Below are 14009 nucleotides of genomic sequence, written 5' to 3'. Positions count from 1 at the left end.
TCTCTCTATATATATATATATATAGAGAGAGAGAGAGAGAGAGAGAGAGAGAGAGAGAGAGAGAGAGAGAGAGACTATGAATAAAAATTTTCATGATATTTTTTTAAAAAAATAAAAATTACTACATATACATACTCAAAGGACAAAAGAGTAAAAATACAAGAAATAAATGTAGAGAAATCAAGAAGCACCAAATGGATTATTAACATTTGTAACATTCAACACATTTCTAAATGTTTCCAAATTCTTCTTGAATCAACACATACACATAATAAAAATAATAAATAATAAATAATAATAAACACATTTTACTATATCACCCCTAATTAATTATTATGGTCATTTAAGCATTGTGCCACATAAGTTGAAATAGAAAAAATATTATAAATCACAATGATAAAAAAATTAAATTATTTAAAAAAATATAATTGGCTATCGTCGACACAAAACTCTGGACAAGGAAAATAGCATATATTATTCAAAAATTAAATAAAAAGTATTATAAATTACAATAGTTAACAACTTAAAATATCTAAAAATAATTTAATATGTTATATATTTCAAAAAAATTACATGAAAAATACTAGAAATCACAATAATTAACAACTTCAAAAATTTAAAAGATATAAAATATTTGGTCGACTCTTAAAACTATATTAGTGTCACTAAAATTGGAATAGAAGAAAAGTATTATAAATCACAATAATTAAAAACTTAAATTATTTTTAAAATATAATTGACTATCAATGCCACAAAAATTTGGACAAGAAAAGTAACGTATATTAATTTGAAAATTACATATAAAAATATTATAAATTTCAATAGTTAACAACTTAAATTATCTAAATACATATTAAAATAACATATGTTGAACTCATGCTAGATTCCAGATGAATTCTAGAAAACATATGCAATCCTTTTATTAAAAAAAAATTATTTAAATATATCAAGATTGAAAAGATAAATAAATATTTGAATATTGAATCCGTACTGACACGGACCATGCTCCTCTAGTGTATATATATATGGTAGTGTGTGTATGTATATAATGGATGCATGTATGATATATTTTTTAAAAAATTATTAGTGTGTTTTGAAAACTGAATTATGTCATTTGTGCTTAGGATCATAAATAATATACTATGTTTGACAATTCTCCTTTTTTCATAAGACAATCCAAGCTGGCCCATTGGCTTATGCTACAGTCATCGAACTCCAACTATTTGATCGCCACGATCATCACTGAGCTATATGTTCAAATACGCACGCGCTCACGTAGCTGTTTGATACCCTCCGTCCCAAATTATTCGTTTCAAATTTTCTAATTTAATTTTTATTTTATTTATTTTTTTCATTAATCAACAAGGGACAAAATCTTTTTTTCATGTTTTACCCTTTGTATTAATTATTTTTTATTCAAATTAAAATGTATACATTATTTAATAGGAGTATTATGGTAAACTAATCATATTATTAATTATTTTTCTTAATCAATGTGACATCTCAATTTGGAACGGAGAGAATTATACAGACATTAATAACACATGAAATAAAATGATTAAGAGAAGATTTTTTGTATTATTTTATATAAAGATTATAATTTTTAATTATTTTACCTTCTATACAACATAAACAATAAATCGATTACTTTATTACTTATCATAAATTAATCATGTAAGTTTCTGATTTGTATATCAGTCGTATTAATTTTATACTTAGACAACTTACCTTCTAATCAATTATCAAATATGATACTTCCTTTGTTTTCTTTTTTACTAATTCACTTTGAGCTTTATGTGCCCTTAAAAAATAATGATGTATGTGATTTTTACCATAATATCAATATTTATTGATGTTACGTACTCTTTCGTCCATCTTTACTTATTTATTATACTAAAAATAAATGTTCAATAATACTTATCCAATTTTAAAAATTATAAATAATTTACTATTTTATGTCAATTTTTTCATTGCTATTGAATATTGTTCATCACCTCACGAATTTCCCAAAGCATCACATTTGTTATATTCAAATAGTTATATAATAATATTACCTATATTATTTGTTATTACTTAACGCTTTGTTTCGATGACTATTACATATTATTTCATAATGTATGATATTGTATAATATTGTGTTGTATTATATATATATGGTATTATATTATTTTGATGAATTCAACGTTAGAATAGATGGTGTATTTTTTATCGTTACATAATCTCATACATGATGATTTGAATGATAAAATCTACTCAAAAAGTAGGATATGGGATAAGACTATTATAAAATGGTATGATAAAGGGTAAAGTAAGATTTTTAAATAACAAATGAAAGTGAAACGAGAAAAAAAATTCAAGGTAATGACACGATACCATCAAATCGGTGTTTATCTACAGTGAAACTTTTAGTAATTATTTAGATATGAAATCAAATCCTGCTATATCATATATTTTAAGAAACAATTAAAAAAAAACATGCGATACTCTTAGTGACGATATCATACCATACCAATGGTAGCCAAAGGCGGATCTAGGATTCTGAGGTACCGGGTGCCATGCCGTCCAAGTAGGATTTGCAGGTCGATTCTTTTAATTTTGGGTTTGGGTTATTTATCATTTTTTTATTTTATAAGCAAATCGATCAAATACGTCTAGTGAGTTGTGTTCTTTTTTTAGATATTTTGAGATCAAAAACTCCTAAGTAGTTTAATTTTTTTTTCGATATAAGAGGTCTTATTCTTCAAAACTTTGAGAGAGAAAAAGATATTTTTCATGTTAAAAATTTAAATTTATATAAATCATATGATACAGTTATCTTAATATATTCATATTCCATTACCTTTATATGTTGAGAGTGTTGTTGCAGATATATAATTTGAAAGAATTAAAAATTATAGCTTCAACTTAATCATCTTCACTTAGTTCAAACGATCGAAAACTTTAAATTTTAATATTTCTAACATAATAATATTCATAATTTTATAGACTTGAACTTTTTTAAAAAATGTAATATGTTCTTAATAATATTTATGTGACGTTTAAGATTTAATACTCATTAATTCACATAAATACACATGAAACACTAGTATCAAGAGATTAATCAAGAGAAAGTTTTAGAAAAGCAGGAATTAATTAAAGAAAAATAATCCATTTAAATTAATAGAAAATAGCAAGTAAATGAAATTAATGAAAAAAACTAAAAAGGGGAATAAAAAGACAACTAAGCCCTTGACACATATCTAACGAAAGACACAAAAATGCTGAGCAGCTTCCCTTTGTGCAAGCAAGGGAAGGAGGCAAAAATTACAATGCTCATGGATTTGATCCCTGATTTACAAGGTGGTATTCTCTGCCTATTGCCAGTGGCACTAACTGGCACTTTGTACATGGAGTGGCAAGTATAGTACATATTCAATTCTTCTGCATTATATGCATATATATGTATATACAGTGTCTCAATCGAGGTCTGCGGGTGTCGTACCACCCCCACGAGTACACATAGCGCCCCTGATGGTAGCCATCATCCAAACAAAGTGTACGTGCTAAATCAATAGCAGGCAAGTAAATACTTCATACGTCCCATTTTAGTTGGCCATCTTACTAAAAATAAATGTCCATGTTAGTTGATCACTTACTAAATCAAAATAAAATTAATTAGTTTTTCTCACTTTATCCCTATAATTAATAGTATATATTAAACGTGAATAATTATAATTTCAATGTCAATTTCTATGCTTAATAAATATCATTAGTATGGCTAAAAAGGGTAAAATAATAAAATTCATTACTCAAATTTATGATTTTTTAAACCATGTAAAAAGAAAATATGTCCAACTAAAATGGAAGGGAGGGAGTATGAAATCGTTTGAACTTTGGTGTAAGGTGTCAAGTATAATAGTCCCAGAATAAAATGCAAGAGTATTTTATCTCATGTTTGATTGAAGATATAAGGTAGTCTCAGAATTACTTATCCCGTCATTTATATCTTAGGAATTGTTTGATAAAGTGGATAAAATAAGTAAAGATATCTTATGGGATAATTTTATCCTCCCTCTTCATGGGATAGTAATCTCGCATCATTTCAGTACAAATGATGGGATAAAATAGTTATGAAATTAAGTAATCTCTTCTACCAAATATGGAATAAAGTTAATCTCAAATTTTATCCCAAAAATATTTTTTATTCCTTCTATCAAACAATCCATTAGTAATGAAATAAAAAAAGTATAAATAACATAAATACCAACCTTTTAAAAGTAATTACACTTTCTCTCACTTTTTTAATTACTTTACTCTCCTTCTGTATTAATATACATATACATAGTATTTTATGTATATGTGGAATTTTTTAATATGTTTAAGGAGTTAAGATTTTTTATAATATTAAAAATATAAATTATGTATTTATGTAATTTTTAGATAAAATATTTCATATAAATAATAAAATAACTAATTTTAAAATTAATTATTCCTGAATAAGTTGTTCGTAATCAAACGAGCCCTTACCTTTTTAGGAAAAATAATGTATCCCAATAATGAGGATAAGGTGGAACGTAAACAAAACAAGTGGCGGGATTTATGCAATACAAAAAAAAAAAAAAAAAAAAAAAAAAAAAGAAGAAAGAGCTTTAGACATCCCTATTGTTGGGAGCGGCGATCCGATAAGCGCGCTTTTTCTCACTCACGAGAAAACGGAGAACGCAATCATCCATCGTCTTCTTCATAATCAACTTTCCTTTCTTCTCACTCTTTCCCCCTTCTTTCAACTATTATACTTGCTTTAATCACAGATATATATTTATAAAAGAAATAAAGTAGTAGTATATCGATCTTTTTGTTAAGATACATCATAATTACGATTGCTTTGGTTACCATATTTTGCTTTTTTGGTATATTATTTATTTATTTATTTAATGCTGTACATGGATCTGAACTTGATACCCGTGAGTTTCTCCTCCATTTTCTCTTCTTTCTAAAGGCTCTGTTTGTCTTACCTTTCGATAAACATTGAATTTCTGTTTGATTTTTTTTTTTGCATGATTGTGATTAGAGGAGTTTGTGTAGAATTCGGATTTGTAGATCGCCAGCGAGCTGCATTTGTGTGTTGTTCGACGTTCAGTAGTGAAAAGGTTATTCATTTGTTCGTAGTAGCATAGCTGCAGGGGGATTTTGGGATCATCATGGAGAAGAAGAAGTATCCGATTGGACCGGAACATTACACGCTTTTCGAGGAGGTAGGGCAAGGAGTCAGTGCTTCGGTGCATCGTGCGTTGTGTATCCCTCTCAATGAGGTTGTTGCCATCAAAATCCTCGACTTCGAACGCGATAATTCTGATTTGGTACAATTCTCTCCATTTCCTGTTCTGCACATTTTCATCTCTTTTTTCTAGCTGGACGGCCCTAAATTCGCATATTCTGTTGCTTATAAGATAGAAAAAAAAAATAAAAAAAATTCAACACTTCTAGCACTGGTGTTGATCATCATCCTCTGCAACTTTGATTTTGAATGATATGAACTTATACGAACCATGGACAGGTTACTTCCTTGCTTTTTACTGTTATTCCTGCAAAATCAGAATCGAGAATACTGATAGGTAAAATAAAGTTTCAACCCGACAGAAAATCGTGTTTCCTTAAAGAATTTAATTCCCTCACAATTGCCCAAAGTATGGATTAATTCATCCCAGGAAAGAGTGACAATAGAAATTGCTGAACTTCAGCTAACTCAACAAGCAGAGTAAATGACACTTGCTATTATTTCTTTGAAGAAAGATGCGCAGAAGAGTTTTGTCTACTTAAATGATACGAACACTCGGAAAATTTATAGCCGGTAACACGCGCAAACTTACCTGTTCGGAAGAGATGTTTGTTCAATACAAACATGTCTGTTCACGAAAAGAAGAGATAATTAATTCCGTGAATTAATATTAAAAAAAAAGGAAATTAATTACTGATTTAAATAAATTTTATCTAAAATATTTATAAAACAAGTCATTTGTTAAAGTCAAACCCGAGCGAACAACGATGACGACGTGAGAGGGCACCTTACGCTCTACTAGCTAGAAAAAGTTTGTCTTATTCTCTATCCTACCGATGATGAAAAATTGACCTTTCATTTTATTTTTCCTTCATTCAGTGACCCCCACATTTCCCAATCCTCTTTACACCCACATTTCCAATTAACACCTCAATACAAAACCCAACAGTTACAAAAATGTATTTAGTGGAAATTGATGTCAACTGTCAAGTACTCTAGGTAAATAACTCAACGTTGAACCAAATAATCCATTTAGCCCTCTTGTAGCGTAAGTGCTAATTGATAATATTATACTAATTTTAAAAAATATATACATAAAATACCTAATTTTACAACATTTTTTTATATAACTTCGGTGTTTCGACCAGCTTACGCGCAACTTGACTTATTCCACGAGATACCTGCTAAGTGCCTACTCCCATCAGCAACAGGTATAGGTAGCTCTAGTCATTATGACTAACAGGTATAGGCAACTCTATTCATTATGACTAGAATAGATGAGAAGAAATCACCTAATGTTTTGTCTCTGAATATTGAATTGAAGACCTCATAGTGCTCAATCCACGTCATTGACCACTAGGCCACACACCCTTGGTGCAAAAGTGAATTTCCTTTTTGCCACAGTACTTGCTAGTTTTAGCTGATACTTAGAAGCTGAGGTTATCAGTAGCTTCTGAAAATGAAGAGACTAAAACTAGATACCTACCAGAAATGAGTAATAAACTGCTATGGCAGTTTGGTTGATGATAATTTGATTATATATATTCTTTTGAAATTGATGATAATCTGATTATAGTATCAAGCAAATTTCTGATTCCCTTTCGCACTTATATTCAGAATAACATCTCGCGTGAAGCCCAAACAATGGTCCTAGTTGATCATCCCAATGTTCTTAAATCACACTGCTCCTTTGTTAGTGATCACAACCTATGGGTTATTATGCCTTATATGGCTGGAGGTTCCTGTCTCCACATTCTGAAGGCTGCTCATCCAGATGGCTTTGAAGAGACCGTTATTGCAACAGTATTACGGGAAGTTCTAAAGGGTTTAGAATATCTTCATCATCATGGCTTCATTCATCGTGATGTTAAAGTAAGTCCAGTTGTTGCATATTTCCATTACTAATTTCAGGGCATTGGTTGATTTTTTTTGTGTATTAGATGACAGAACATATACATTCATGAGGTTTCACTTTTACAAGTCTTATTTGATGATATTCATAGGATTTTTGTGTTGGCACTTCCCTTGAAACTTGCTTCACTAGACCTGATCTGTACATACCGGTGTTTGATAGTTTCAGTAAATGTCATTTTTATTCTTCGGAGTTTGAACATGGAAATTGATTCCTTTTAAGAAACTTTAGCATACCTGTTCCACTTAATATACCATGGAAATATGGCACAAGGACAAACCTTATTCATGGTTGGCACCATCTGCATGAACAACCAAATGTCTCTAACAAAAAACATTCTTACTATTACCATGCTGAGGTTGATATAACGTACTTATGTGATTATTGCAGGCTGGAAATATTCTCATTGATGCCCGAGGTGGAATAAAGTTGGGAGATTTTGGTGTCTCTGCTTATTTATTTGATTCAGGTGATAGGCAACGCATGCGGAACACATTTGTCGGAACTCCTTGTTGGTATGCTCTAACCCAAGAGGATGCTTCTGGAGTTTTTATGATTTATTCAATGATTGATCAAGCTTTGAACTTTTGATCTATTTTGGTACTAATTACTGCAGCGAGGCGAGAATAAGTTCTTTCTAAAGTGTCTAAAAATTAAGATGTTACAAATATTGATGAAGATTTGCTCATATCGCACTATAATGTTTTCCATAATGTAGATTTCTTTTACAGGATGGCGCCAGAGGTCATGGAGCAATTGCACGGTTATGATTTCAAGTAATGCTTCTGGTTAATTATTTACTGTTTTCATCCTAAATGTGTACTTCTATCTGAAGGAAACCCATTTTTCACTTTTTTTCTTTTTAATCCGTTCTCATTCACAGAGCTGATATTTGGTCCTTCGGCATAACTGCTTTGGAGCTTGCTCACGGCCATGCTCCTTTCTCAAAATATCCTCCAATGAAGGTGAATATTGTTAGTGATTTCTTTTCTTGAAGTCCTAAATTTTAAATGTAAATGCATTCAGTACTCTATACTTCTCAGGTCTTGCTAATGACATTGCAAAATGCACCCCCTGGCCTCGATTATGAGAGGGATAGGAAGTTTACAAAGGTAACTGAATAGCATTGATTATTTACTGATAATGTTATTGGTACGTTGCTTATACTTCTTTTTTTGCCTTTTGTAGTCTTTTAAACAAATGATTGCTAGTTGCTTGGTAAAAGATCCTTCAAAACGACCTTCAGCCAAAAAATTGCTGAAGCATCCGTTCTTTAAGCAAGCCAGATCCAATGATTATATAGCTAGAACAGTGTTGGAGGGTTTGCCAGCACTTGGAGATCGCATGAAGGCATTGAAGGTGATTTGTCGTGCCTCAATCTGAGTTTCCCCACTCTAGAACCGCATGATACTTCATCCAGATGATAATATTGCATCAGCATTTTTATGCTAACACGAGTTTTTCCTAACCTAATTGTAGAGGAAAGAAGAAGACATGTTAGCACAGAAGAAGATACCAGATGGGCAGAAGGAAGAAATATCGCAGGTTTGCTGTGTCGTAATCAATTACATGAGAAAACTGAGATTCTGATAGCTGTATAACATAATGTCTTTGATTATTGCCTTATATAACATAACGAATACCCTACATGTTCACATTAAGCTGCATTAGGCAATTAGATGTTTTTTTCTTTAAATTGCTAATCTATGGGAAGTAAATCTGACAAACAAGAAAGGATATGTATTATTTTCTGGAGTTAAGTAATTTATATGACTCCCGAAGGAATTAAACTCCCTATGTTTTTTAGGATCGCCACCATAAAGGAAATTTCTGAACTCCGCGGTGATTGTTTGATAACATTGATCATTAAACCCCGAGACAAGTATCTTTGTTTTCTTGGGAATAGCTACTCCAAGTTTAAAAGGAGAAAGAAAAGGAATTATTCTTCATCTGGCAGGATAGCAACACCTGAATTTTTTCTTGAAGCATTAATACATTTTTTAGAAGTTGTTTCATGCCATTTTCCATTGGTTTTTTTTTGTTACTATTTTTGTTTCAAAATCTTTTTGCAGACCTTAATTTTTGTACATCCATTTCAAAATTCATTTTTGTCTTTGAAAATTAGATCTTACCGTGCCTCAATATTATATGCAGAATGAATATAAACGGGGGATTAGCAGCTGGAATTTTAACCTTGACGATTTGAAGGCACAGGCTAACTTGGTAAATAGATCTATTTTCTGATGCACATGTACCACAGTATTTTCAGTCATATGCTAGTTTCTTAATGTGTACAAATTGAGGTTCTTGTTGATGAATAGTTTCTCAAGTTCAAATGTATTGGTCTCTTCAAATGATAGTCGTGAAACTTGCTATGAAATGAAGAGTTTCAGTCTAGAATGTCCACATTTGATTCCAGACGAGGAGATCAAAGCAAGTTCTGGATAATTGTGTTTACTTTTTCTTTTTATATTGTTTTCGATTTTAGATTCCAGATGAGGAGATCATTGGTGACAAGGACCTAGGTGGAAGTTCAAATTCACTTTCTGGGCTTGACATTCCAGGGAAACAGCTAAATAGGTTTCAGCATCAGTTCTCCTTCTCAAGTCAATATTCAGATGCTGCTGAGTTTGTATGTCGTGATCTCCCTTTATTCTATATGATATGTTGCATTTTAGGGCCTTTCCTCTAATATGATACATCTCTCAACAGGACAGTAACAATCAATCTACCCCTACTTCACCTGCAAATCGGAACGTGGTTTATGGCATGTATGTCATCCATCCTATGTTGAGAGTTACCACCATTACTCTTTGTCATGTTTTCGTTATGCTAAATATCAAGAATAACAGCACATCATTATGTTTGCTAGTATCTGTAGCTAAACATTCCTTTTCCTTTTTGTACATTTCAGAATTAAATCTGAGAAATCTGATGATGATTTAAGTATTGCCAGTTCATTGCATGATCCTCAAATTTCACAAAATTCAACGCCATTCTTTGACAATCGGGTGGAAATGAATTTGGTGGGGAAAGGTGAACAAGTGCCTGATGCAAAGTCATTCGAGGGCATGCCTATAAATTCTCGCCAGAGGTATGACACAATTTGCTCAATGACTTAAGACATGTTTTGACGTATTTGTATATACTTTTAAGTTGTTATTTGAATTACTTTTGATTTTTAGCCTCGTGAAGCATTACTGCACGTTGTCAATATCCAATGTCTTTGTTAAATTTAGCCTTTCTTGCTCCAAAGAATTTCTTTAACTTGGATTTGTGCTGTTAGCTAATTTATTTGTTTTGGTAAGGATATATCCTGCTTGATTTTTTTCGTGTGGATAGAATTTCATAATTTACTTCTATCCTCTGATTAAAAAAGGAAATGAAATGTGGCTTTCCAAATTGCTTCCTCCCTCCTTTAGAAGCTGTTACATTGTTGCAACATTTGATATTCCATTTGGTCCCTTATTAATCCCAACATGTTTTGTAGTTATTTTTGAGCCTCGAATCTCAATGCACCTCTGTCATCAAGCTTGTATCAAGAAGTTGTTAGTCTCATAGTATGTGTCTTTCATTTGACAAGTGAGACTGGGAAACAACCGTGAATAATATTGTCATTGAAGAAGAAAGTTTCTGCCAGGAATTTCTAAGAAAGCACAAGGCAGGCCCAGCTAGGCAAACTGAATGAGGAAAGAGGAACCTAATCAAAGAACTTTTACATTGAAATGTGCTCTTGTTTACTGGAGCTCTGTCTGCCTTGTGGCTTGATTCATTTGATTAAAGCTTGTTCTTTACTACCTCATAGAATTTCAGGTCATTGTCAAATGTGTGTCAGTAATTAAATCGCGTAGTTGACTTCCGACTTTCCTTTACCTTCTACTAGCCGATGTGCTTAGCTAGTTCATTTAACAGTCCATTATTCAAGCAGTGCCATGTTTTTCGCCAAGTTCCTAAATTTGCTTTCTTTTTTCAAAACTCTGTGATTAGTGATAAAAGTCAATCCCAAAATGTATCCAGTTGCAATGGGGGATCTGTTCTTCAAACAGGAGATGATGTGCCACCTGAAGTAATCAGTAGACATAGTAGAACCTCAGGCAAGTATCGTGATTGTACATGGCTTTTGATTTTAACAAATAATTTTCTGTATATTTGTTTCAGTAATCAACAGTTTTTCAACATATTCTGTTTTTTATTTGTATTGTTTTAATATTTTCTTGCTATATTTAGCAGCTGGCAGTGAAGACTTTGATGAGAAGACTAAAGGTCATGTTGTTCAGCAAAGAGGACGTTTCAAAGTTACGTCAGAAAATATCGACTTGGAAAAGGTGAATGCATAGCTTTTAGTTTTCATTTTGTAATATTTTTAAGGTACTTTACCTATGTGATCTTCGCAAAAAGCACCACCAGTCCTAAACCCAGATAAAGGAGGACAATTATGGTAAGTCTATGGCCAACATAAAAATAGTCTATGATGTTTTAGATGCTGAATGAAACAGACTCAGAGGTTTTATATGACCAACCACAACTAGCTTTTTCCAATTGCGATGTAGTTGATTACTATATATGCACACACGCGCGCACACACACACATTGATATCCTGCCTCACAAGAAATAGTTTCTTCCTACAGGTAGGTGCAGCTCCAATGCTACACAAGAGTCAGAGCATGCTGGTTGGTTTCCCTAATTTTTTTAAATACCTTTCTAACGTCTGGACATATTTCTTTTTCTCACTAATTGATTAGCTTGTAAGCTAAGTAATTCTTTATTTCCTTTCGATAGCGCTTAGCTGATATCGTACGCCATAACATTGGCTAAGTAGACGTTGCTATGTAAATGTTGTATCTCTTGTCTTTTCTCTTTTTTTAATTTCTTCGCAATTTCTTAAACAAAATGTGATGTATTATGTAGGTGATTCCACAAACACTTGCTGCTACTCTACCATTACCACCTGATGCTACACCACCAAATCTTCTTTCGCCATCCCATTTTCCAGCATTACAGAGTATTTTAGAGGCAAATATTCTTCAGAGGGTAAGCATCGACGTATAATTTTGACGCATTAGTTTTACATTTTTTGTTTATCCGGTGTCTGTTTTTTTCCCTCCTAAACAGGAGTGTATTCTCAGACTGATGAAGCAAGTGGCCCTTGGAGACACATCGGGTATGAACAATCAATGCCTATTGAAATTTATATGCTGTATCCCTCTGTGTTGGTCTCACTTTTATCTTTTCCTGCCAACCTTGCAGTGGATGCTGGGTGCATGCCATCAATTTCACCTGGTGTGGAGAAATCCTTGGTATGAGCTCGCATTAGTCTTTTTCAACATCTGTTTGGAGTAGGAACCATTTAAGTGACTTTTGCATCTTTTTCGAATCAGTATAACTTATATCTCCTTCCTGTGTTTCTTGTAGTTGGAGGTTGCTCACGACAAAGAGAAGGAATTGATTAGTGAAATCGCTGAATTGCAGCGGAGGTATCATCGCTTACCCATTAATGCCATATGCCTATATTGAAGATTATATCTGCTGTCATTGAAACTAGTTTTTCTTGATATACAGGCTGATACGTGCTCAAGAAGAACTTCAAAAATACAAAGCAGAAAACGCTCAAAATAACTCTTGATACTGCATAGGAGAAATCATAATCTTTATAGTTCGAATACAGTCAGAGTGCTCAAGTGGCATAAATTGAAGTTAAAGAATACAATATTTAGACAAGTAGTAGCTGACATTGTAAAGGAGAAATGATAAGTAGCAGGTTATAATTTTGATTTGTACAGTATGTTTATAGTAGGCAGTGAGATGCTGGTTATATTATCTCTGTTTATTATTACTGCATTTACTCGACTAGTTCTTCTATATGTTTTTTTTTGGTAAGCAAGAATTTCATAGATTAATTAGGGAGTATAGTTTTCCCCAACTATGTCAGGGGACAAAAACATTCACAACCCAGCTTGGTTGGTTAATAACATTGTCTGAAATTAATCTAGTTGAATGCGTTCCTACTATATCAGCCTGTAGAAGAGCTTGGACTGATAGAGGTGGAACATGCAATAAAAAAAAGAAAGCACCAAAAAGGTTGGCATTCTTTCCTTCTTTTGCCAGCTGATCCGCCACCCTGTTCTGTTCTTTAAACACGTGCAGTAGTGTTGCTGCATCCAGCTCCCTCAGAAGGCACCTGCATTCATTTAGAATGTTATAATAGAGAGGGTGGCCATTTGATACAATATTCAATAGAGCTATGCAATCAGTGTTAATGATGAGGGGGTGTAGGTGTTATTGCTTGGCAATGATGAGGCCCTTTCTAAGGGCAAGGATTTCTGCTAGGATTGGGGTAGAATGGTGTAGGTGTTCAGAGAATCCTAGCTGCCAAGAGCCAGTGTGATCTCTGAATACTCCACCAATTCCTCCGTTGAAGTCCTGCAGGGTCATCAATGTTCAGTTTAAAGAAGCCCATAGGGGGAGGTTCCCATTTTGTCACAACAGCTATTTTGGGACTATTGGTATTGGTGGTGATGTTGATGAGGAGTTTGTATTCCAAGGAAAGGTTAATGGGGGTGTCAATGGCGGTGAGCTCTTTTTTATTATTGAAGAGATTGTTGTTTCTAGTGAGCCAGATGCTCCATAAGCATTGGGGGATAAGGTCAGACCAGGTGAGAATGTTATTGTAAGGTTTGGGAACCAGAGATTTCCAGCATTTCATCTAGTTGTGGATGTTTGAGGTAGTTTGAGCAAGGTCTGTAGGTATGAACAGGCCAAGTTTTTCCCAGAATTGGAGAGCATTAGGGCACTGAAAAAAGATATGAAAAACATCTTCCTGGGGTTCATTGCAGAAACAA

At 32.8% G+C, this 14009-nt stretch overlaps 1 protein-coding gene across 8 annotated transcripts; it reads left to right on the top strand.

Moving 5' to 3' along the window:
• The first annotated feature begins 4590 nt into the window (after nucleotides 1-4590).
• Nucleotides 4591-13020, top strand: LOC107862070 (serine/threonine-protein kinase 26). Of its 8 annotated transcripts, none has more exons than XM_047409951.1 (21): nucleotides 4591-4943; nucleotides 5051-5339; nucleotides 6875-7129; nucleotides 7560-7684; nucleotides 7901-7945; nucleotides 8053-8134; nucleotides 8213-8281; nucleotides 8358-8528; nucleotides 8649-8714; nucleotides 9324-9392; nucleotides 9658-9801; nucleotides 9882-9940; nucleotides 10126-10263; nucleotides 11157-11263; nucleotides 11397-11494; nucleotides 11799-11840; nucleotides 12079-12201; nucleotides 12283-12331; nucleotides 12418-12467; nucleotides 12583-12644; nucleotides 12730-13020. In XM_047409951.1, exons 2-21 carry the CDS (start codon nucleotides 5181-5183, stop codon nucleotides 12791-12793), a joined length of 1977 nt encoding a protein of 658 aa, XP_047265907.1. In that variant the 5' UTR covers nucleotides 4591-4943; nucleotides 5051-5180; the 3' UTR covers nucleotides 12794-13020. The 8 variants fall into 8 exon arrangements, with proteins under 8 accessions (XP_047265907.1, XP_047265905.1, XP_047265906.1 ...); XM_047409949.1 differs by having other exon boundaries at nucleotides 10084-10263; nucleotides 11187-11263; XM_016707518.2 differs by having other exon boundaries at nucleotides 4592-4943; nucleotides 11400-11494.
• Nucleotides 13021-14009: the final 989 nt, after the last annotated feature.

Source organism: Capsicum annuum, chromosome 3 (assembly GCF_002878395.1).
Source record: "Capsicum annuum cultivar UCD-10X-F1 chromosome 3, UCD10Xv1.1, whole genome shotgun sequence".
Classification (NCBI taxonomy): domain Eukaryota; kingdom Viridiplantae; phylum Streptophyta; class Magnoliopsida; order Solanales; family Solanaceae; genus Capsicum; species Capsicum annuum.
The sequence above is the reverse complement of the archived record's forward strand: the minus strand, read 5'-3'. Positions and strand labels throughout refer to the sequence as shown.